At 39.8% G+C, this 26,072-nt stretch overlaps 1 protein-coding gene across 1 annotated transcript in view; it reads left to right on the forward strand.

The window, feature by feature from the left end:
- Pop1 (POP1 ribonuclease P/MRP subunit) overlaps positions 1–20,965 on the forward strand; it is a 34,161-nt gene extending 13,196 nt beyond the window's left edge. The window contains exons 8-16 of the mRNA XM_076835865.2: positions 989–1,245; positions 1,367–1,460; positions 3,541–3,652; positions 4,241–4,360; positions 8,031–8,146; positions 9,499–9,690; positions 10,875–11,029; positions 17,442–17,789; positions 19,006–20,965. Of these exons, the coding sequence (XP_076691980.2) occupies positions 989–1,245; positions 1,367–1,460; positions 3,541–3,652; positions 4,241–4,360; positions 8,031–8,146; positions 9,499–9,690; positions 10,875–11,029; positions 17,442–17,789; positions 19,006–19,660 (2,049 nt within the window). The 3' untranslated portion in view covers positions 19,661–20,965. The remainder of the gene's footprint in view (positions 1–988; positions 1,246–1,366; positions 1,461–3,540; positions 3,653–4,240; positions 4,361–8,030; positions 8,147–9,498; positions 9,691–10,874; positions 11,030–17,441; positions 17,790–19,005) is intronic.
- Positions 20,966–26,072: the final 5,107 nt, after the last annotated feature.

The raw sequence follows: 26,072 nt of genomic DNA on the forward strand, positions 1-26,072 counted from the left end.
TTGGTATTAGAATATATAGTGGGGAAAGATATATGCAATCTGGATAAAGCAAATTTATTTTTATTTTTTATTTAAAAATTTTTTACTTAAAAACATTGAACTGACAAGTAAAGTGTAGATATATTCAAGGTTTATAGAGCGATGTTTTGATATGCTGTATAAAGATTACCACAATCAGGGGCTGGGGATGTGGCTCAAGTGGTAGCGCGCTCGCCTGGCATGCGTGCGGCCCGGGTTCGATTCTCAGCACCACGTACAAACAAAGATGTTGTGTCCACCGATAACTTAAAAAAAAAATAAATAAATAAATATCAAAAAAATCCTCTCTCTCTCCCCTCTCTCACTCTCTCTTTAAAAAAAAAAAGATTACCACAATCAAATTAATTAATATACCCATCATCACTCATGCTATACATTAGACCCCCAGCACTTGTCTATCTTAGAAAAGGCAAATCTTGACCTCTCATTTTGCAGTAAATCATAAGCAGAATTAGAGATGAAAACCAACCTTACTATGCTAAAGGTATGAGATGCTGCATTTGGACTAATGTGTCCCCCTGCTTGCATTGATTCTCAGAGGCCTCACTGCTTGTGAGAGCCTGTTTGATAATGAGAAACTATTTCCAGTAATTCTGATGATTTTTAACTCTTCTTTTAGCTTAGCTTCCCTTTTTTTTTTTTTTAGCATTCTCACCGCTTTTATATCATACACTGTAAACATTTCCCATTTTTTTTCCTTTAAACTTTAAAAAATTTTATGATAGTGGTTATGTTGTTTTCATAATATTTGGCATTTCTTTCTTCTTGTTCAAAAAAGCAAAAAGATTTTTTGATGATGATAAATTTGCTTTGGTTTGTGAAGGGATGAAAATGTGAAAATTTTAAACTAAAATTTAAAAAATTTTAAAGAATAAAGAATAAACTAAACCAATAGAATTTGCTTACTATATTTAAATTTCAAAATTTAAGTAAATGTTTATATCCTTAGGATATCTTAGAGGAAATAAAAACAGTATGCCAGTGCGTGGAACCCATTGAATCAAATGTCTGTACTCCTAACCCACTTCTGAAACCATCCCAAGAAGAAAGTCAAACTGAACTTGCTGATGAGAAAATTGGCAAGAAGAGAAAAAGGAAAGATGATGGAGAAAATGCTAAACCAATTAAAAAAGTTATTGGTGATGGAACTAGAGATCCATGTCAGCCATATTCTTGGATCTCTCTATCCACAGGTATTGTGATCAGGTACGAATTGAATTCACTGTGAACCTCCTGAACTTTTTCAGTAAAGATTCACCCCATTTTTGCCAGTGGCACAGACTGGCATGATGGAAGTTTCCATTTCAAGATCTTTTCTCTCTTGCAGTGATTTGACCATGGAGATGAACAGATTCCGGCTGATCGGTCCCCTTTCTCACTGTATCCTAACTGAGGCCCTGAAAGTTGCTTCTGTGCACACTGTAAGAGTAAATGTGACTGTTATGTTTTTCCTGGCAAATTTGTGAAATCTAATATATAGTCTCATAACATCTTGGGCCGTGGCTTTTAAACATTCATTTCATTGTTCTTTTTTTTTGGATGGATTGAACCCAGGGACACTCTGCCACAGAGCTACTTCCCCAGCCTTTTTATTTTGAGAAAAGGTCTCACTAAGTTGCCTAGGATGACCTTTAACCAAGGCATTCTCTTATCTTAGTCTCCTAAGAGGCTACATAACAGGCATGTGCTACTGTGCCTGGATATTTCTCTACTTATTATCAAAGTTTGTTTTTTTTTTTTTTTTTTTAATCTTTTACTTCTAAAAGACCAAATATAATTGATATGATAGTAAACTGACTTCTTTTTTACAACTGACTGTTCTCACAGCTGTCTTGTAGAAGAAGGGTCTTAAAACTCTGCTCCATGGGTGGGTAATAGGGAATCTCTAAAAAAAAAAATCCCTGAAATTGTATGCCAGTTTTTAAGTGTTTGACTTGAGTGATGCATATTTTCTGGGGTCAGTTTCTCTGATTCTCATAAAGTTTAATGTAATAACCTTTCTTTGGATAGAACTTTCTGTGGAAGGTTTGTGCTTTCCAGTATTATTGCCATGAGCCATATAAGGCTGATGAACACAAGAACTGTGACTCGAGTGACTGAGGACTGAATTTGTACTTTATTTAATTTTAGTTAATAATTAATTTTAAGTGGTTTATTGCGGCTCATGGCTGTAGTGTTGGAGAGTACAGGTCTGGGGCATGGAGACTAGATTAGGAATTTATTCACTTCTTGTTGCTTCCTGATTAAAAGTTCTTCAGTAGCTTCTCATCATATTAAAGGTGAAATCCAAAGTTCTAAATGTGACCTGCATAATCTTGGGCCTTCTTGCTTCTATGGCCTCACCTGCCCTCAGCTTCTGCACTTGGGCCATGCTGACCTTTCAGGTTCTAGAATGTGTCACTTCTCATCTCCTTCAAGGCCTTTGCACCTGTTTTTTTCCTGCCTGCTGAACATTCTGCCTCCATCACTCTGCTTGGATAAACCTTCCTCATTCCTCAAGAATCAGTTGTCCCATTCAGTGTGTATCATTCCCCTTAGTAATCCTTTCCTGATCCCTCAAGTTAAATTATGTCCCTTTTCTTTTCATAGCATCTTGTGTATTTCCTTAGTTTATCTGCTCAGGTATGTTTGTATATGTATGTAACATCTGTTTCTCTATTAGAGTAAGCTTCATGATAGCAAGGGCAGGCTGGTCCTCTTATTAGTCTGTCCTAGGTGCTTAGCATAGTGCCCAAATGGAGAAGGTTCTCCATGGTAGCTAATAAGTTTTGGAGTGGAACTTTGAATCTAAAAAGTGTGGTTCTAGAGCCTGTACTCCAGACTGCTCAGCTTTGCTACCTGAGTTCTGTGAAGTGAATGGAGCCTGTCTTACAAGTGGCTTCTGTAGGATCTGTAGGAACACGTCCTCTTCAGTGAACCTGCAAATGAATCACAGACAGTGGTTCTCCTAGCATGCACCCATGAGATAGCATGCTGTTTGAAACCTTGCTCATTTCCTTGTTCTCTTCAGAAAAGTGAGGTGCTTGTGCATTTTATCAACATTTCTAAGAATGCTACTGTAGTAATATATCCTTTACTCGAAGATGACATCTACAGGTACAGATTTGGTTTTCATTTGATGAGGAATGTTTTTCTTAATTTGGAGGTAATGAAGGTGATGATAAGAGAAGAGGACAAGGCCTCTTGTTGGAATTTGCTCGAGAGAGACTGGGAGTGTAAAGTAGCTTAGGTAGGCAGTATCTCTGAAAATCATGGCTCTATTTTCTAGTATGTGAAATTCTGAGAGAAGTGTAATACCATGACCATGCTCCTAATTAGAAGAGTACTTAGTCTGGCAGTAATTACTACTTGAAAAACAGTGGCAACTTGCCTACTACCCTTCATGAAATAGTCATTCCTACACAGAGAAACAAAAGGGGCGGGGACTGATACCATAATCATAACAAAAGTATTAAGTCTGATTCATTATGCATCTGGTGAAGAGAAGCTGTTGTTTTTCAGGGGGAAGAGGACACAGGGGAGACGCCTCACCTTTGGTGGAGTGATACGTGTAAAAATCCTGATAGTGTTTCCCTTCATCACAGACAAGAAGCTGTTTTTGAATTGTTGGGAGGTACATGGAGGAAATGCTGGGTTGTACTAGGAGGAAGGGAGGCATGGCATGTGATTTAGGAGAGCATATTGCAGCTGGGTGTCTGATGAGTGGTCTTATTTATCTTGCTGCTGTTAGTGATGTAGCAAGAGAACCAAGTGGAGAAGGTACCTTAACTCAACAAACAAAACATGGCAATCACCAAAAAACAAGCCCATGAGATATTAGTATTCTAAATAACTGGCATTCTGATATTATAAATAAATGCATGTCAGGTTGTGACCAAAAATCCTTAGTTACTGCTCATGTTTACTTGTGGTCATAGCTGTTTCAGCTGAGAGAAGCCTATGTGTTCATGTTGTAAAATAACCTTTTTTATGTTCGTTGAGTTTTTTTTGCAAGAAACTCTTTTTTTAAAAAAAATGTTCTTCTTTAAAATTATCAATTGGGGGGGGGCGGGAATACATGTTTTTTAAATAATTAGTCCAAAAAAAGTTTTGTTAGAAAATTTGAAAGATTTGAAAATACAAACATATATGTTTGTATTGTGAATTACCCTCTATAAGCTTGCTTTTTTGCTTGTTTATTTTGTTTTTGTTTTGTTTAAAGGAATAACATCACCGGCAGAAATTCCGGCAGGTACTATTCTGGGATTGACAGTTGGGGATCCACGAATAAATTTGCCTCCAAAGCGATCCCGAGCTTTGTCCAATCCAGAAAAATGCCAAGGTAAAGTGCTTGCAATACCCCTGGATTCCCTCATTTTGTTGAGCAGTCCAGTCCTGTTAACAATTCTGTGTTAAAAAATCAGGGATCTTTACTTTCCTCTGCTATGAGGCAGTTATGATCAGAGGACATGGGAGTGTGTCTTTCAGCTGTAAACCATGGAGCTTGTGTTCATTTTTAATTTTTTTCTGAGTTCTCTATTTTTTAGTATCTAGTAAAACCTGTCTGCAAACTGAATTCTCTGAAATGCCTGGTGTTTCAGAATTTTAATTGTGAGGAAGGGATCTGCACCCGCAGCTGGTCTTGTGCTCATTGGAAGCCTCTGTTTGACCATACAGATGATCCAGGTTCGAATCCTGGCAAGGCCATCCCAGGTGCTGAAGTATCAGATTTCTTGTATTGACTGATTAGAGATGCCTGAAGAAGCTCATTGGCTGGGGGAGGGAGTAGGTGTATGAGTGGGGCTTGCTAAAATTTTAGTCTAATCTGGGATTTGCAGCAGTTGTGATAATGTCTTCTTGTATTTACTATCATTTAAACACCATTAATTGGAAGAATAATTAAAATTAGCTTGTGAATTTTGGGAGAAAAAATGCAGATATGTGTTCATAACAACTTTAGATCTTTTTTTTTAACCTTTTCACATGTAATTAGATAGCTTACTAAGGGTAATAAACTCCCTGTCAGAACTTCACATAAAAGGTGGGTAGCATGAGAGTGGAGTTTAAACATGCATAGGTAAGTTAGTTAATATGGAGCCTAAGACTTTAGTTAATATGGAGCCTAAGTGAGTCACTGTGTCTTTGTTTTTTTAATACCAATGTGGTCTAGTGCAACAATAAAAGCTGTAGCATCTACTGTGCTATTAAATGCTGTCATAACCACCTGAGCTCTACTTCGTTTCTCTTGCTACTTCAAATCCTTTTTTGGAATGAGGCAGTCCTACATTAAAACCTTCCTAAGGCTTTTATCTTAATATGAATTAGTTTCAGGAATATTAAAGTCTGCTTTGAGATACATGATTTAATTTCCACTATAAAAGCTAACCATCTAGTTAGTGGCATTCCATTAGAACCTGTATTAAGTACTGTAATTCCTTTGAAGATATATGAACTACATAAAGAAGTAGACTTTTTAAAGGTTTAGTATTATATCAATATTATTAATAAGTGTAACATCTCATATAGGAAAACAAGTCAAAACAAGGGGTAGAAGTGTATTTTGGTGGGGTGGGTAAACTAAAAAATCAATCCTTGTAGAGTCTTAATTTTAAAACAGTTTCAGTCTGTCTGTATATCTGCCTATTTTGACTTAGATCAAAAAGATCAGTTCTGGTGAAGATCAATTCTGGTGTGACTTAAACCATAAAGAAGGTGTTGCCTGCTTTGAATGACAAATGATTTTCTTGTGCGTATTGTGAGTTAGAGAGCTTTTCAAAAAGAGAAGGTACATGAAGAACCTGAGGTGATGACATATATTCTCAGATGCTTTGAAAAAGTTTAATTGATCATTAGGTTCCTAAGTTCAGATTTAGTATTAAGAATGTGTTTTGCAAATCTTTTTCAATTTCATTAACACAGCACTTCACTATATAAGTAATTGGCTTTCTAGGTGAGAATTAAAAATATAAATCTGGTAATGGGAGTGTAGCTTAGTGGTAGAGCATTGTTTAGCATGCCCAAGACCCTGGGCTCAACACCCAACAACGTAGGGTGAAAAAAACCACCAAAATCCCAAATCTGTACAATATGTTCTGTTATCCTATTTGTTTCCCTAAGCATTCACTGATTTGCTTTGATAGATTATTTTAACTAGTCCCTGTCTTCCAGAGAAGAATTTGTAATAACATTGGTCAATGGGGACTAGAGTGTAGTTCAGTGGTAGCGTGAAGTGTGAGGCCCTGAGTTTAATCCTCATCATCCTCTTCCCTTCAAGAAAAAGGGGGGAGAAAAAAATATTGAATTTACACTGTGCTTATGGGATTATTTTAATCCTTCTCTTTAAGCACTCTTTGGCTATGTAACTTTGCTACCCATAGCACGGGAAGAGTCCAGAATGGTAGGTGGGAGATCATTCCTTTACTTTTTACAGCTCTTGCAAGCACTTTTAGAGCCCAGAGCTACAATTGACCTCCAGGAGTGCCCAGTTAATGCTCATTTTTGCCATAACCTCTGTTTCTGCTTTTGGGTTGAAAACACACCATGTCTTCAGCTGGGCAACTTACGCTTGAACACAAATTTATAAAGCAGACTGAATTTGAAGGCTGTAGCCTTTCTACCTGGTAACCTGTGGCAACCCTGATCTTTTTACTGTCTTCATAATTTTGCCTTTTCCAGAATGTCTTACAGATATTGCCTTTTCAGGTTTGTCCCTTTTTCTTGGTATAAATGTGCACCTAAGATTCCTTCCTGTATTTTCATGACTTGATAGCTTATTTCTTTTTTGGTACTGGATAGTATTCTATCATCTAGAATATTTGAAGATGAGGAAGTGCTTGCCTGTGCCTTTATACCTAAAGTATCAGCCATCTCTTTTGTCTGCAACTCAGTTCTGTCATTCAGATCTATGTCAAAGCATTCTGGGTACACCAGGATTGTTGGGAAGGGATCTTGCCACTCCTAGATAGGATGTGAACCTTCACAGCACATAGAAGGTGCTGGAGACTGTTGTTTAGTGTCTGTGTGAGGAAGAGCAGCATATGGAAGCAGTTGTTGCTTATAAGCAATTTAGATCTCAGAGCTGTTCGTTAATTTAATTTTCTCCAACTTTGTTTTCCCCTGAAATCTCTCACATTGTGGCCTGGTCACTTCCAATTTATTTTTTTCCCAGCCATCAGACCCATACAGGTATGTGCTTTTGAGTGATGTTTTTGTGTTGGCATTTTAGAATCCGCCAAAATCATGATTTGTCTGTTAATTTTTTAAAAAAATTCAACAGAATTAGTCTTAAAAGACTACACGACTGCATGTAGGAAGTATCTTCTATCAATATACGTGTTTATCACTAAAACTCCCCCTTATCCAGTAGAGCACTTTCTGGAGTGGCATGCCTTGGGACAAAACCGTACACTTCACAGAAAATATGCTCATCTTAAGGGAATGGAGGAATATGGTTTTTCAAAAATAGCTTCATAAAAATAGGTTATGAGAGACTTGAGATAAGGGGCAGAAGAAGACATTTCTTAGAATTATCTTAAACATGGAATTTGGTGGTTAGAGCTAATTTAATGTTGCAATCAATACTTGCTTCCTATGCATGAAATAATTATTAAAGAGCTTAGCAGCCTTTGTGGCTTCATAAACTCTGAAACCAACTGTTAAGAACTTGTCAAGTAAGTTCTGTACTTAAATAAATGCCTATCAAGCCAGGTGTGGTAGCACACACCTGTAATCCCAGTGGCTTAGGGAACTGAGGCAGGAGGATCACAAGTTCAAGGCCAGCCTTAGCAATTTAGTGAGACCCTGTCTCAAAATGAAAAATAAAAAGGGTTTGGGTAGACTAAAAAATCAGTGGTAAAACATCTCTGAGTTCAACCCCCAGTACTCCCAAAATATGTAAATAAAATAAAAGCCTATCAGATATTTTCTTGTCATAAAAGGTATATTGCCAGCATTTAGAGTTTGATTCATTGATTTAAGGATATGGTTTGAAGTATATTTCTTTTCCCTCTTAGATAATGAGAAAGTTAGACAGCTGCTTCTGGAGGGTGTGCCTGTGGAGTGTACGCATAGCTTTATCTGGAACCAAGATATCTGTAAGAGTGTCACAGAGAATAAAATCTCGGATCAGGTAACTAATAGAGTAAGGATTACTGGTAAAATCATGAATGATGGCTGAAATTTATCATTCTAGAGACCATAAGAAGTGATTTTGTACCTTACAGAGGCTCACAGACTTTATTTTCAAACATTTTATGGATTCCTTGTTCATGATATATATTGTGATTTTTTTTTTTTTCTGTTCTTAGGAAAGAATGATCTCTAGAAAATGTATTTTTTCTCAAAGTGATAATCTTATGGTTTAAATACATTGTTCTTTAATCATTTTTGCCCCCTTAAATGTTCTCTGTCTCTAATTTCATGGTGAATGAGCTCTCACCAGAGCCAGGTGTTGTATTAGATGCTGGGATAGAGGACTGTAATGTGGCTGAGGTATAGGGTACTGAGGAAGCCTCTGAAAAGGGTTCTGAACCCAGAGTAGAGAAATTGAAGACTGCCTCCAGGATGGTGGAGCTGGTATTTGCACTTACTCTCAAATAGGAGTCAGAATTAAATTAACCATACTTCTTGGTGGGTAGGGTTGAGGCTTCAGCAGAGAAAGGATTTCAGGAAATGAGACAAATTGTGTGCAATGACCCAGGCCAAATGACCCATTCATGTATCTCCTAGCAGGTCAGGAGCTAGGAGTCAATAGGGGGTTAGGGGATGAAGCTGAAATGATAAATGGGGGTCAGAGCATAAAAGAGTTTGAGGCATTTAAGATTTTGGACTGATGATGTAGGGCACCATTGAAGGTTTCAAGGCAGGCCATAACATGATGGGATTTTACTCTGGCAGCCATGTGATAGGTGGATTAGACAGGGGAAGGAATGGGGAGTGGCTAGGATCTCTGGTTTGGATGTCTGCAGAAGAGAGCCTTGAAATAATCCAGATGGGGTTATTTCAATGATGACATGATGGGAGTCTAAATTGTGGCAGTGTGGCTGGAGTAGAAGAGCTGGGGTTTTTAGTATACATTCTAGAAAGTAAAATTGAGAAGACTTGGTGGTTGGCTGGAAGATGGAAAATAGGAAAGGAGACTTGTAGATTAGCTTCTCACATTTTAGCTTGGATTTGGAATTTCAGTTGAAAGAGAGCTAGAGCCATGTTTGACTTATTCACTACTTTCCCCAGGTTCTAGAAAAGTGCCTGTCACAAATTTGCTCAGTAGATATTTGAAATAATGAAAGGATGTTGTTATCCACTCCTTAAATTCCACTAAACAAATCATTTATATAGCATCTTCTATTTTAAATCATTCAGGTCTGGTGAGAAATTTTCTCAGAAGCCAGGGTCCTTTTCCAATTGTTGTTATTAATTGTACCTTCTTTTACTTTTTACTTCTTTTACTTGTTTGTCTTGAATTATTTTCTTCCACTTTAGGATTTGAACCGGATGAGAAGTGAATTGCTGGTGCCTGGGTCACAACTTGTTTTAGGTCCCCATGAATCCAAGATACCTATCCTTTTGATTCAGCAGCCAGGAAAAGTGACTGGTGAAGAGCGACTGGGCTGGGGAAGTGGCTGGGATGTCCTACTCCCAAAGGGCTGGGGCATGGCTTTCTGGATTCCATTCGTAAGTTACTTTTTGATTCCGACTAACAGTTGCAACATTTAAAATACATCCCTAATAAATACTAAATGCCAGACTTTGGGTACAACTTAGAATCTGAGTGGTATATTTCTGCCCTTAGATCTATAATCTGGGATATGGATACTTCATGGAAACAGTCCTTGGAGCTAGATTCTCTTTACTAAGACCTGTTGTAACATATCATAAATTTTTGAAGCTTTTAAAGGTGGCTTGAGTTTTTTACTAATAGCAACAAAATGTTGTGTTTTTAACTTGAAGAAATCCATAATAGTTTAAAAGCAAAAGACAACTTTCATGGATATATAGAATATACTTTTTTACTCTTATTTTTAAAAAATAATTATTTTTTAGTTTTAGGTGAACACAGTGTCTTTATTGTACATTTATGTGGTGCTGAGGATCGAACCCAGTGCCTTGTGCATGCTAGGCAAACACTCTATCACTGAGCCACAACCCCAGCCCATAGTACTCTTATTTTAAATTTTTTATTAAGATCTATTTTGTTTTTTTTTTCTGGTTATTATAAATATACTTTGATGCTAGAAATTGTAAAAGGCGTATTAGAATGTTAGATTGATGTAGGTAATTAATTTTTAGCCATTAGTGCTTAGTGCAAGGGACATTCATTTAATGAAATCCAGGAGTGGGAATACTTTAAAGTAATTCCACTTAATTTTTTAATTATGAAATTCAAGCATAAAAAAAAAAAGAAAAGATACCAATATAATGGATGCCTGCATCCCTCACCTGCCATCCAGCTGAAGAATAAAACATGCAGATTCCCTGGAAGTACTCTGTGTCCTTTTCTCCAATCTTATTTCTCCTTCTCCTCCTGAAATAATCACCATTCTGGCATTGTAAATATTTGTGTCCCACAGTAAAATAACTACATGTGACATGTTTTTAAACTACATACCTCATTGTATTTATGCTTGTCTTTCTTGGTGTGTTCACTTGATACTGAGCTTTTTCCACATTGGTTGAAGAAGTTCAGTTTCATTCATTTTTACTACTGTATGGCCATGGATTTTCAGAATTATCTCACCATGTGTTTATCTGTTTTCTTCTTGATGTACATTATTGTTTCCCGTTTTCCCCCTACAAACAATTAAGCAATTTCACTTTAAGTTGGTTAAATTGAAAATAGCTCTTGATGTTTCTTTTAGATCTACCGAGGTGCAAGAGTTGGAGGATTAAAAGAGGCGCTGATGCATTCTCAGTATAAAAGATTACCTCACATCCCGGGTGATTTCCCAGACTGTCCTGCTGGGACTCTGTTTGCTGAAGAGCAAGCCAAGAATCTTCTGGAAAAGTACAAAAGGTAAGGCGCTGCCCTTTCTAGTCTGTAATGGTAAGGGGATGAGAAGTGCGGAGGAGTCTGCAGTAGCTCCTGATGTGTAATGTGGAGTCTTCACAGGCTTGCCTTGAGTTCTGGGTCAACAGGAAGTAAGGAAGAAGACATTACTTATGTCACAAGATTGTTTTATATGTAAATGGCTTTTATTGACCCATCTGGGTTGCAACTTTCCTCCTGGTTGTTTGCTGCCACCTGAACTGTGGATCTGGGTTTTAGACACTTGCCAATAGATTTTCATGCCATTCCCCCACTCAATGGAAGCTGTACTTTCTAAGAACTGATTATAAAAGCAATATCTATTTATAATTTTTTTTTTGGTACCAGTGATTGAACCCACGAGTGCTTAACCACTGAACCACATCCTCAGTCCTTTTTTAATATTATATTTAGAGACAGGGTCTCATTGAGTTGCTTAGGGCCTCACTTAATTGCTGAGACTGGCTTTGAACTTGCAATCCTCTGCCTCCAACACCAGAGCTGCTGGGATTATCACCATGTGCTACTGTACCCAATTTTATTTATAAAATTTTAAGAAAACTATTGAAATATGTAAAAAATTCTTTATAAATTGAAGTAGTCCTGCCATCCGGTGAAGTCAACACTCTTTATATTTAGTATCTATTTTTCTAAACTTTTTTCCTTTTGTGTTCTTTTTTGGAGATAAACAAATGAGGGCCTTTATTTCATTTATGTAGGGAAGTACATATGAACATTAGAAATCTGTATTCCCACTAATTGTAAGTTCCCAGCACAGAAGTGCACTTGTGCACTCACTCTCTCACACTCTCTTTCTCATTTCTTTTTCTTTTTTTTTTTTTTTTACTAGGGATTGAACACAGGGGCACTCAACCACTGAGCCACATCCCCAGCCCTATTTTGTATTTTATTTAGAGACAGGGGTCTTACTGAATTGCTTAGTGCCTTGCTGTTTTTGAGGCTGGCTTTGAACTTGTGATCCTCCTGCCTCAGCTTCCCAAGTCACTGGGATTACAGGCATGTGCCACCATGCCCGCCTTCCCACTCTCATTTCTTGTGGCATCTTCCATGTCTAGCTAGTGCTGGTGCATGGTAGGCCTTAATAGCTTTCATTTAAAAAAAAAAAAAAAAAGTTTTATTTTTTTGTCTGCTGAATGAGGGAATAATTGAATGTTGTAGTTCCTTGACTGATGGACAGGCGAATAGCTGAGAGGACGAATGGTGATACATTCCTGGAAAGCTAGCTCACCAGCTCTTTGAGGGCAGTGACCTCTTGCTGTATGTCCTGTGCCCTCCCATAAAACATAGTTGAGGTCCTCTATGTATTTGTGAAATAATAATGATGATAATACTATTTTTCACTATATAGACTTTTTAGTGCATGTACATTTTCCATTGGTACAAATTTTTTAATAAAAGGATTATACTATATTATTTTGAAATCTGCCTTTTCCATTTAACAGCATATTGTGGATAGTTTCCCATTTTAATAAATATGACTCTAAACCAAATGTTGGCAAACTTTTTTGATAGTGGGTCAGATGGTAAATGTTTTTGGCTTTGAGGGCCCTTCGTCTCCATGACAATAAATGTTGCCATTTTGGCATGAAAGCAGCAGCCGTGGATGACATAAAAACAAATGAGCGTGGTTGTGTTCTAATTAGACTTTTTTTTGTGGACACTTGAATTTGAATTTCATATAATCTTCATGTGTCGTAAAATATTACTTTTCCTTTTTGCAACCATTTAAAAAAGTAACAACTGTTCTTAGCTCATGGGTTGTACAAAAAAAGCTATGGGCCAGATTCGGCCTGTGAGTCACATAGCTTGCTAGCTGTCACTCAGAGTACAGCTTGAGTGAGTCCCTAGGATTGCAGAGTGGATGTACTGTATTTTACCAGTGGCCCTTTTGGTTATTTCCGATTTCTTACTGGGTGCTTCTGTGAATATCTGTCTGTACACGTCTCTCTGGGGACTTACTCATCTCACACATGCTTGTTTAGTGCCTGCTGTGGGTCTGGTACTGTTCTTGACTACAGCAGGGATAAAGCAAAGTGTGCTCCTGCCTTTGTGGACTCATGATCATGTAGAGACTCTGTTCTTGGTGGAATCACATGTTTCTGGGCTGGTGGGAGGATCCGGGAGAGGGCAGGGGAGCCCCTGATAGGATTGGGCTCAGTTCTTCCATTTTCATAGTTGGAGGGTGGACTCTGAAGTCTGACTCCAGATCTAGGTTCCTTAGACTCTGTGGGGGAGATTAGGTGGCACGCGTTGGATTGTGACTGTCTTCTCAGTGAACAGAGAGTGAGGTGCAAGAAAGGGAGCGGGGTTGTTGGAGATTTAAGGAGAGAGGAATTGTAAACAGTTTTCTGAGAGAGTGGAAGATTGAATTGGCTGGAGAAATACAAGCGTTTCAGAAGAAGGCTAAGAGAGCATCCACTTGAGTTTTGTGTTTCTTTAGTAAGATTCAGGACTACCATGTGTTCTTCCCCAGCTGTGTTCTGTCAGTTGGGTGCTGACTTGGGCACACTGGAGAGTCACTTAATGGAGATGGACTTTGCAGGTGGAGAGGGTTGAGAGCCCATATAATGGAGGGACTGTCCCGTGAACCCTGGAGTTGTAGCCAACAGCATGGATGAGGGAACAGTGGGGAGCACTGAGAAGTGGTAGCAAAGATGAATAGGAGGCTCCAGTGGTTGAAGAATGGGGGTGGGGGGGGTAAGTGGGCTGAAAGTAGAGGAGTGATGCATGAAATTGAGATTTTAAGGTGGAGCAGAGTTGGCAATGACCAAACCTAAGGGACGGCCAGAGGTTTGGGTGCTTGAGGGTGAGGTAAAGTAAAAGTACTGAAGTACACAGGCCCCAGGGCACTGGAAGGATGATGACTATAGATGCCGAGGCCACTAGAAATGACATTAAATGTTTTGGGGGTGGAGAGGAAGGTGGTGTGGCTGGTAAATGGGGCACCTGGGAAGTTGGTAGAGGACTTGACCAAGGAGAGCGAGCCTGTGGCTTGTCTGATGGTGTATGCTTCAGGGAAACTGGAATCAGGAAGAAAAGGAAGGAAAAAAGTGGCCTGGCATATAAAGACCATCTGATATGGACCGTGGGCAGTGAGAAGGAAACAGCCATTGTTGGAAAGGGGCTATAGGACAGCAAGAACAGACCTTGGGCTAAATGCCTGTAAATGACATACCTGGTTTTAAAAAAAAGTTGTCCATATTAAGGCTTTTGGTCTACCGTGCCCGTTGTTTCAGTACTGACTTTAGGATCTCACTTGTAGTGAGGGGAACGGTTCCTATCACTTTCACCAGTGTGGGCTGTTGTCCTGTTAATATTGGCCAACTAAGGTGAGAAATGATGTCTTAAATGTTTTGTTTTATTAACTAGTGAGGTTAGATATTTTTATGTTTTTCATTATTTCATGCTTCTTTTCTTATAAATTACTCATTTATTTATTTTGCTTCTTTTTCTCTTGGCATTTATCTATCCTTCCTTTTCTTCTCTCCCTCCTTCCTTCCTTTCATCCCTCCCTTCCCTTCCCTTCTTTCTCCTCCCTCTCCTCCCACCTTTTCCCTGTGCTGAGGATTGAATCAGGGGCTTCACACATACTAGGTGTGTGCTCTCCCACTGAGCTACATTCCCAGCCCTGCTTTATTGATTTAAGTGTTTTTTTTCCTCCTTTCTCCTTTCTCATATACATTGCAAATAGTATTCCCTGCTTTATCTGCTTTACAATTTTGAATTTGTGCATATATTAACACATTTTTTCTGATGTGGTTTTAGACTTTAGTGTTCTGCTTAGGAAGTCATTTCCAGTTGCAAGATGCCTGTTTAAAGGACATTACAATGCAGTGGTTAATGCATCCATACTACCTAGGTTCATATCTTCACTTAACCACTAACAGCTCTGGGGTCTTAGTTTAGATAGGAACCTATCCCGTGGATAGCTGTGAGAATTGTATTAATGAGGGTAGTGCTAATTGTTAGAACAAACAAACCCCATATGTCAGAGCTTAACACAAAGATACTTTATTTCTCACTCGTGGAGTAATTGAATGTGGTATTCTTGATCAGGGGATGGGGTTCCAGAGATCTGGGGATCTTCTATCCTTTGGTTTTACCTGGGCACTCAGGGTCTTTGCATACAGCTGGCTGGGGGAAGAGCATAGGGGAATATGGGCTAGGCCTAGAAATGATGAGCAGGTTACTTCCACTCACATTCTATTGGCCTGGTCCATTTGGCCACAAGGAAAGGGAAGATGTACAATCTAGCAGTGTTCAGGAGGAAGATAAAATGCATTCAGTGAAAACCTTAGGCAGTGGCTGCACAAGGATTGAATAAGTTAAGATGAATGAAGCACTTGGAACAGTGGGGTAAGTGTTCAGTAAGTATTAGCTATTGTTATTGTTATCACTCCAGCCTTTATTGAATTGATATTAATTAAAGTAGGATGGTACTGCCAAACAGGAAGCCATTTCTGACTCAAACCCCACTCCCTGCTTCCTGCAGTCTGTATTTTCTTTCTTTATCCAATATGCTGTATACTGAAAACAGAGAGAACAAGTCAAACATGAACCCTCTCTGTCTTATGACCTAGTGTCTGTTTACTTAAATATGAAATTTTGGAAGAAATGGCTTAAACACCTTTTTCATGGGATTAAGGAGTGTGTGTGTGTGTGTGTGTGTGTGTGTGTGTGTGTGTATGTGTGTGTGTAGTGTTAGGGCTCAAACCCAGGACCTCCTGCATGCTAGGCAAGCACTGTAACACTAAGCACTGTAACACTGAGCTATATCCCTAGCCAAGGACATATTTTTTTTTTTCTTTAAAAATCTACCCAAGGTTTTGGGATATAGCTCAGTTGGTAGAGTACTTGCCTTGCATGCACAAGGCCCTGGGTTTAATCCCCAGCACCACACACACACACAAAAGTCTACCCAAAATGTGTGTATATTTCATATGGATTTATACAACTTAAAGGTTTGAAGAATTATCGTGTTCTGCTTAACCAAGTTGCAGCACTACATACACTATGTATAGATGGGCTTCTTAATCGAGGAATTGAGAGAGGCAGCTGTTGTTATCTCTCTGGACTTAGAAAGATGTCTGGGTGGGGCAGGTGCCTCTCAGGAAGCCAATACACATTTAATTCAACCTTGAGAGTTTAGCTCAGTGGGCCCCATTAAGCTTACAGGATCATTTCCATGGGAGAATCAGAACACAGCACATAATAAGAAGTAAATGAGGAGAGGGTTGTATAGGCCTGTCTCAGAGTAGATCATCCGACAACCTAAGGATGCAGTCTTAAGAGTGCCCAGGCCAGTAGAGCCAACAGCAGGCCAATTCCCTACTTCTTGGTCAGGCCTGATTTTCATTAGCTTGTAGTATTTTTCAAAGGCTTTTCCTCATTCACACATTGCTAGAAAGGTCAATTAGTGTGACTGTTGTGAAAAGAAGTTTGGAAGTATCTAACAAATTTTGAAGTGCTTTTATTCTTTGCCTTAGTTCCATTGCTAGGAGCTTCTCCTATGGATATGCCTTGTGCATGTGCATATTCCCAGTCATTCATTGCTGAAGTGTTTGTAGAAGCAAAAGTGTGAAAATAACCAAAAGTATTTTAATAGAGAACTGTGTAAATAGATTAAGGTATATTCATATGGTAGAAAAGATACATAGCCTTTTATAAAAGAATGAGGGAGCTTGATGTATTGATATAAAACAGTTTCCAAGATAGTTTGTTAAGCAGAAAAAGTGAAGTTAACAAAAAGTACTGTATCTAGTATGCCACCATTTGTATAAAGATAAGTGAAAAGAAATAAGTACATATGTATTTGCATGTACATAAACTGATAATGATGCTGTCTTCGTGGAGGGCAGTAGGGTCACTAGAGGTGAGGAGTGAGAAAGAAACTTCACTATAACCTTGAACTTAGAACCTTGTGAATGTATAGGAACATCACTGCACAACTCCAGGGCACCATGTAATTGGAGCTCTCAGGAATCGTCCTCCCTGGGGTTGTTCAGTAGCCACATGGGACTACTTTGTGGGTGCAATATCTATTAAATACCAAAGAAAACAAAAGAACTTGACCAGTAGAGTTGGCTATTATTCTTTATCATACATTTAAAAATTTTTTTTGTTATTATATATGGACACAATACTTCTATTTTATTTATTTATTTTTGTGTGGTGTTGAGGATTGAACCCAGTGCCTCATACATGCCAGGCAAGTGCTCTACCACTGAGACATGCCCCCAGCTCTATACATTTCTTGGAAAGCCATTTTTGGGTGATTCTTGTTTTTAAATAAAAATATATTATGATGGTGATGATTATTTTAATTGCCTTGCCCACTTCTCAGTTGTTGAGAATCATTTCTCTCTTCATTTTTCATTAGACGCCCTCCTGCCAAACGACCTAACTATGTTAAACTTGGCACACTGGCACCTTTCTGCTGTCCCTGGGAGCAGTTAACCCAGGATTGGGAGTCCAGAGTCCGTTCCCAAGATGTGTCTTCTGTTGCTGCGTCTCCATGTAGTGAGGAGGGTGACCTAAAAAGACATTGGATGCCTCATGCTCCTGAAAAGTCTCATCAGTCTGAAGTGGGCACATCTGTAAATGACCGTGGGGACCCAGAAGTCATGGACACAGAGTGTCAGGACCAGGCAGAAACTGGGACGGTAATAGACCAGGGTGCTGGTGAGAACCATGTTGCTGCCACCAGTAGTCAACTCTGTGTTCTCAGGTGAGTGTGAGTGGCTTCTAGATGCATGTTGGATTGCTTATGTTCATGTTAAACAGGCTACAGGGTGTGAAAGTCATCACTATTCCTTTATGCAAATCCCAGGTGAACTTATGGACTTTCTGGAAAGGAAAGCCAGTCCTTTGATGTTGCATAGAGGGCCCAGGAAGACACCTTAATTAGATACTTGATTGAGGCATGGTGCTAACTCATGACCTGATTGAAAATGTTGTCATCCACAGTCCTAGACCTAGTCAGTTTTTCCTGTGACCTATTGCATTTAGTCTTTGCTCACAAAGAAGTGCCTTCACTGAATGACCCTAGGTAACAAGGCACTCTGTGCATAGAGTGGCTTTCTTTGCTTTATATCACTGTTTAGCGCTCTTCTGGCTCCTTTTGAATTATATGGGTTTGTGGGAGTTAGCACCCTGTTCAGGGAAACATGGTCTTATAGCAGCTTCCACATGAAATGTGTTCTGCCCTTGGTGCTTCTACAGATAAAGTTCTGTTTATCAGATACCTTGTGCAGTATGCTCTGAATTTAAATAGTGCTCACTTCTCTTGGCTCATACTTATTTTTCTGTGTAGTTAATCTCATGATTTCATAATCTTCTTTCTTCATATATACTGTCTCTTCAGGTCTTTCTTATCAAAATATCAGCTCCTCTTTATTCTCATCTTCTCACTGTGATTACACTTCTAGTATTTTCTATCCCACTCTCTGACTTTTCTCAGCCTTCAACTTCTTAAACCTTTAATCCTTCAGTTTCAGAATATCAGGTACATAAAAAGAAAAATATTGTTACTGAAGAATCTTTTTTTGTGTGTGGTGCTGGGGATTGAACCCAGGGCCTTGTGCATGCAAGGCAAGCACTCTACTAACAGCCATATCCCCCCGTTACTGAAATATCTTAATGTGTATTTTAAGTTTTTTAAAAAATTGTAGTTTTGATACTTTCTCATGTTGCAGTATTAAAAATCAAATTAACTCTAGCAATGCCTAATCTTCTATTTGAAGATTTTATTCTTTGGGGCTGGGGATGTGGCTCAAGCGGTAGCATGCTCCCCTGGCATGCGTGTGGCCCGGGTTCCATCCTCAGCACCACATACAAGCAAAGATGTTGTGTCTGCCAAAAACTAAAAAATAAATATTAAAAAAATTCTCTCTCTCTCTCTTTGAACAAAATATCCTCAAATGTGTGTCTTTGACTTCTTGTAGGAGTAGGAAATTACTGAAGCAATTATCAGCCTGGTGTGGGCCCAGTTCAGAAAACAATCGGGTGGTCCGGTGGGCTGCCATCAGAGGCCAGCAAGAATTGACCACAGAGGCCCGCCTGTCCATCTTGGACCACTTTCCCAGGGCTCTGGTATGGGTCAGCCTGTCCCTGCTCAGGAAGGGCAGCCCTGAGCCACTTACCATGATCTGTGTCCCAACTGAGGAGGACTTCCTCCAACTCAGCCAGGATCAGCACTACTGTGGGCCCCAGGAAGCCAGACACAGTGATCCATTCAAGAGCATGATCCTGAAACAGAAAGAGAAGAAGAAAATGGAGAGGAGGCAGAACCAAGAATTTGCTGCTTCTGAGGACCTGGCAGTGGAGACCCCTGCTGCTGGGCAGGGAGCTCTGACTCTGGGGCTGTGGCCAGGCCCCCTCCCGGGTATGATCGCCCATTGTTCCAGAATCCTCCTAGGCTTTGTCACCCAGGGAGATTTTTCCATGGCCGTTGGCTGTGGAGAAGCTCTGGGGTTCGTGAGTCTGACAGGATTGCTGGACATGCTGCCCAGGCAGCCGGCAGCTGGAAGGGGCCTGGTGCTGCTGAGGCCTCCCGCCTCCCTGCAGTACCGATTTGCCAGGATTGCCATTGAGGTCTGAGTGCCGGTTCACCGCCTAGCAGGGCATAGGTGATTTTATTTACAAAGTCCCACAATTGGAATCTTGCTTTCCTTGTCTTCTGTTTCAAAATATCATGTGAAATTCCTTGAAAAGAAGAATTAAGAATATATATATTATGAAATGATGAAATACTTACATCATTTCTTCTCTCCCTGCCCTTGCTGTGTAATTGTCTGGTACGTGTGGCCAAAAGCTTTTTATTATGATTTTTTTGTTTGCGTAATTCTTGCTGAAAAGCAGGGCACATTATTAAAGCTTTACTTTTTATTGTCCCTTTTTTGTTAGAAGCAAAGAGCTGTGAGGTCCGTTTGAGCTCAGAGTCATGATAAGCAGCAGTAGCTGTTTCATAAAGAGGGAGAGACTATAAACATCTGGCTTCTGTACATGAGATATCGGCCCTGTATGGGCCGTGCTCAAATCTGTACTGTAATCAGTATGCCGAGTACCTTGTGCCATAAAGAATGAAGTAACAGACATATTTATTGCTGCCTGTATATGATAAAAGTGTTGGGTTGGAATTTAAAGAGGTCTGTGACTTTATGAACTTGACTAACATGTGACCTTGATCACATATTGACCAACATGTGATCCTAGGAGTTAACTTTTTTTAAGTAAAAAATTTTTATTTTTGTTTCTGTAAAAAATTTCTCAAAGCCATAAAGGAGAATTCTTAGAGCATGTTCTAAGAGAGAGAGAGAGAGAGAGATTCCAAAAGTAGATAATAGTGTATAGTGTTTTTAAAAATCTTTTTGATCCTCGAATTCCTTTTCTAAGGAGCACTTTGTGGGATCAGTATCCTTAGGAACACGCTTTGGTCAGCGTGGCTGTATGGTACAGTAGCTACCTCTGCAAAGTGATGACTGAAATGACCATCTGCTTTCAAAACGCCACCCATGCAGTCACATGGTCCACTGCAGGTCTTGAGCAGGGCACAAGAAATCTCTTATCCTGCCCCATGGCAGGCTCATGATTGCTTTTTTCACTTGGAGAAATTTGGTGGCTCATTAACCTTTATATACTTCAGCCCCTTATTTCCTGCCAAACTTTTTCTAACAGCCTGAGTAATATGTTTTTAATTTACATGTGCATTAAGCATCATTTCATGTAAATAAATGCATTGTGTATTTGCAGTCTTTGGGGGCGATGAGTTGGGGACAACCCAGCAAGCCTTCCAGTAGTTGGAAAGCCCTTGAGCTAATGAATGGCTGATGTTTCTCCTCTCATTAAGCTTCTCAGTATCTTTGTGTCCAACAACAAATGAGATCAAGGAAAATAGTGTATCTAAGTGCTGTCTGTAAACAGAATAAATTAAAATACCACCTGATGTTGAGTTGCGAATATTTTTTGGACCATTTCTCATTGCTTTCTAGGCTCTGAGCCACTTCATCAGTGGCTTAGCTTTCTTGATGACAGAATTCTGAATGTGCCCTGTGCTGCCTAATCACATTCTGTACAGCACCTGGGCCTGCCGCTCTGCCATGGGTACAGGGGACAGGTCACATTTCAGTTACTCGGCTGTGTGGGTGGTAAGTCCAAGAGTCACAAGCTGAAAGGATAGTTGGTCTGTGGAAAAAGGTGTTTCATGACTAAATAAACTTGAGAAGAGGGATAGGACATCTTTTTGTTGCAGATCCACAATGACTGTCTGCTGTCAACATCCTGCATCTCTTCAGGAAAGGAATCTTTTTCTGACTTGTCTATAACACTTTTTTTTTTTATATTTATTGTCCAGAAAACATTAGTTTTGCAGAATATAACTTGAAAATCTAATAGAATCTGCACACATTCAGTAAAGAATTCATATCCCTGACCAAAAACAAAGATTGTTGGGACTGGCTTTATTCTCTATAGCCACTGGATTGATTAACATGTTTATTTTCATCTTGTCAGGTGCCTGCTGCACTCTACTAGAGTCACATAGCCACAAAATACAACATGGCCCCTGTTCTCTTGTTAAGGGGAAGTGGTTTCAGAGTCCACTAAGTCAGAAAGTATCCTAATAAGAGTTGTGAGCTGAACACTCAGATCAGTTACATGCAGTTTTTTCTGAGTGATTAGCTTTTTTTTTCTTTTTGGTTTTACTTAAGTAATGCTATGTCTATCATCCATATTCATCATAAAAAAACAGTGAAGATCACCAACAATGAAAAAATTAAAATTACCTGGATTTCACTACCCTGATGTAACTATAGTTTAACCTTTCTGGTGCATATCCATTTGGTGTGAAAATATATGTGGGTAATCTCTTATTTATTTATTTATTTTTTTCTTTTTCTTAGAGACATGGTCTCACTGAGTTGCTGAACCCTTCACCATTGCTGAGGTTGGCTTTGAACTTGTAATCCTCCTGTCTCAGTCTCCTGAGAAGCTGGGATTACAGGCATCTGCCATGGTGCCCAGTGGGTCATCTCTTAAGAAAAAATGTTAAAAGGGAATGAGAGGGTGGGAGGAAGGATAGGAATAGGAAAGACAGTAGAATGAATCGGACATAACCTTCCTATGTTCATATATGAACACACAATCAGTGTAACTCCACAACATGCTCAACCACAAGAATGGGATCCTCTATGTATGAATAATGTCAAAATACACTCTACTGTCATGTATATCTAAAAAACAAAAAATTGAAAAAAAAGTAATTGCTTAAATAAAATCATATACGAGTGTAGCCTAGGTTCATGTTGCCAGTTCCTTATGAAGCTTGATTAGCATGAACCCTAATGTTAATTGGCCTTTTATTGGAAATAATAGGAAATGGTGCTTTACGTATAAATGTAGCATTGCTTTCTCCATGGCACATGCTTAGGGTGAGTTCTTGTTCCCAAGCCTCTGGGAAATAGTCTTAAGTGCTGTGGCCAATTTAAGGCCTGGCAAGTACAGAGCTAGATTCAGGACTGGGTTGCTTAATACAGGTTGAACATCCAGAATCCAAAAATATTCCCCAATCCGCAGTGTCCCTAAATCCAAAACATTTGAATTCTGACTTGACATTGCCAAGTTGGAAAATTTCACGTTTGACCTTGTGATATATTCACTATCAAAACGTGCACTAAAAATACTGTGTAAAATGAGCTTTGGGCTATATGTATAAAGTGTATATAAGACATAAATGGACTTCATTTTTAGACTTTGATCCCCTCCCCAAGATACCTCATATATATGCAAATATTCCAAAATGAAAAAAAAATCCAGAATCTGAAATATTTCTGGTACCAAGCATTTTGGATAAGGAACATTCAACACATAATAAAAAATAGTACTATTGGTAGGTCAGTTGGGAAGCAACCCCAGTGACACAGAGGTTCTAGTTACTGCAGGCCTCCCCAAACATGAAGGACCACAGGTGCTGTCTTGGGCAACAGTGGCTTACCATCTCAGCTGCATGTTAGGATCAGCTGACAGCACAAACCTCAATCAGATCAATCTTGAATTGGGTCTAAGCATCAGTATTTTTAAAAAAAGCCTCCTAGGCCACTGATGAGCAGCTGGGACTGGATCTGCTGCTGTAGGAGGTCTGGCTATTTGAACCCTCTGACCCTGGGGAAGTGTGCATGAATAAGGAGGCCATGGAAACCTCATAATTCTGTGCCCTTAGCAGACCTGCTTGCCAGTGTGAAACCTGACCTTCCTGTAACATCAACTCCCAGGGGCTCTTGACCGCAGTGTGAAGCATCCAGGTGGAACTTAATTAGCATCAAGCAGAGGGCTGGATGGCCCTGAGTGGTGCCTTCCACCTGGGAAGTGGGCCTGCTCTTGAGGGAAAAAACCCAAACACACACAAAACAGCCTGGCTCATTATTCATATATAACTTTCACTACTTGGGAGTACCAGGTGAGGTGTTTTCTTTCTTTCTCTCCCCACCCTGCTTGGCAAGCATCTCTCCAGGTCAGTTGTTCTCAAATTCATCAGCACATTGGAATTACTTTGGGAGCCCAGGGTTGCAGCTTAACTGGTTAGGGCTGTGGCCTGGACATTGGAATTCTTAAGAGCTCTCTGGTAGTTTGTGGCCCAGGTTGAGAGCCACTATTCTGAATTTTAAAACGAGATTTCCCTGTAATCAGCCAAAGACACAGCTTATCAGGAATAGGAACCATGAGAACAGAGCAGCTATTATTATTTTTTTGTTTTTGTTTTTACATTTGAATCAGATGGGATATAATTTCTCTTTTTTCTGAGTGTACAGGTTGCAGAATTACATTGGTCATGCAGTCACGTATATACCCACAGCAATAATAATGTCTATTTTATTCTGCTGTCCTTCTATTCCCCCCTTCCCCTCCACTCCCCTCCCATCACTTCTCTCTACCCAATCTAATGTGACCCACTTTTTTCCCCCTCACATCGTCATACCTGTATTCTGTATAAAGAAGGGGGTCTCCTTCCCTCTTCCATGCAATTCCCCTTCTCCTTCCCTTTCCCTCCCACCTCTCTTCCCTATCTAGAGGTAATTTTCTTCTTATGGAAAGCAGCTATTATTGATGTTCCCGTTTGGGGTCCTGGTGGAGTTGAACAAATGGGTAAGTTCACATCAAGGTATTACCCCTCCTTCCCTAAGGAAGTGTTTACAAACACGATACTCTTCTAGTTTCCAGGCTCATCCTGTTCCCCTGGGCCTCCCTCACTGTGCTCTGAGTGCCCTGATCTTTCATCATCTCCTACAGCTGAGCCCTGGGTCCCTCCACAATTCTGCACGTGCTACGTTCTGCCTTCAGGGAATGTTCTCAGCTACCTTGTCCCATCTCCCCAGCTTGAGTTTCGTTTCTTGGGGTAGTTTCTCTGACTACCCAATTTAAAATATGCCCTTTCTGCCTACATTATCCTCTGTCCCACGGCAGGGTTATTTTCTGATGACATTATAATGCATAATCATTAAATTTTTTGTTGTTTGTTCATCTACTCCATTAGACTGTGACCCTCAAGAAGGCAAGACCATGTCTTCTTTGATTACTCTTTAACCCCAGGTTCTGGCACAGTGCTTAACCTATACTGTGTCTTTTTGTTGAATTGATAAATCAACCAGGGTGTTTGTAGTAAACTACTACGTTGCAGGTCAGACATGTGTTGTAATGAATAAGTTAACCACTAGGTGGTGCTAAGACCTCACGAGTAAACAGCCCACTATGGGAAAAGAGCATCAAGACTAAAATGCAATTCAGTTTTATAAGGCACTGCACCACCACTGGGGTTGGGGAGGTGAGGAATGAGGTCACAGATCTATCAATAATCCCTCTTTAGGGGGCAGAGCTATACTAGCAAAATCCTAATTTCCAAAAGCTCTTTGATTCCCCACCCATTTTTTGTGGTGCTGGGGACCAAACCCAGGGCCTCATGCAGGTTAGGCAAGTACTCTACCAATGAGCTACACCCTAAGTCCAAGACTCCATGATTTTTAAAACAGTATCTTGAGACAAATTTAAAAGCTTTTCTCTAAAGAATGAATCCCAGTCACATTGTCCCCAGTAAGTTTGTTTTCCACTACGAGCTGAGTGTCTCTTGAGATGAGAACTCATAACTTCACCAGGAGGCGCCAACCTCTCCCTTGTCAGCAAACATGGTTAAAATGTCTCCTCAACCCCAGTTTAATCCTACCTCCCTACATTCTTATTAAGACTAACATTGGGAACCACCCCTTTATTTTAATGAAGTCAGTTGTTTTCTTTTCTTCAAGTTAAACAACCCTCATTTATTTTTTCCATTATTATTATTATTATTATTATTAAACATTTGCAATACACATGCTTGTTGCAATCCTCATTTCTTTCGCTTTCCTTCTCTTTTTTTCCCAGTGTCTCACAGAGGATCTTAAATTGTTTTTTGGCCATGACTTGTTCTCAGTCATGCGCAGCTGTTTGAACCTTGAGCAGTGGCTGTTGGCTTGAGGGACAGCCTGGAATGTTCTGGGTATCAATGAGCCCTCTGTATTTCCAGCCTCCTTCTCTCTTCTGCAGGATTTAGCCTCTCTTGCATGTGTTAAGTTGGTTTCTCTTAAGAGCAGAGCTGCACCCTTATAGGCAGATAGTTTATTTTAGGAAGTGACTTAAGGGACCAGGAGTGTGGAGGTCAGGGAAGATTTGAAATCTGATCCATATATGCATTAGGAGTTGGATACCCACTGGGACTACTAGGGTTCCCTCCCACCAGGGACACACTGAGGAGTTAAGTGTACCTCCATGTTAAATTTGTGTAGGTTCCAGAAAAGGGAAATCTTTACCATCTCCCATGCTTACTGGCCAAGTGTTGTTCCAGGGAGTGATAATTTCCTGGCACTTCCCGGTTTGTACAAGTGCTGGCACAGCCTATCCCTGAGTATCCTGGGAAAGCCACCCAGCAGTCCCAAGGGCAGGAAACTAGAGGCCAGCTGAGGCAAGGGGCTATTGGGCTTCTTCTGTT

The sequence above is a fragment of the Callospermophilus lateralis genome, chromosome 16, assembly GCF_048772815.1.
Source record: "Callospermophilus lateralis isolate mCalLat2 chromosome 16, mCalLat2.hap1, whole genome shotgun sequence".
Taxonomy (NCBI): domain Eukaryota; kingdom Metazoa; phylum Chordata; class Mammalia; order Rodentia; family Sciuridae; genus Callospermophilus; species Callospermophilus lateralis.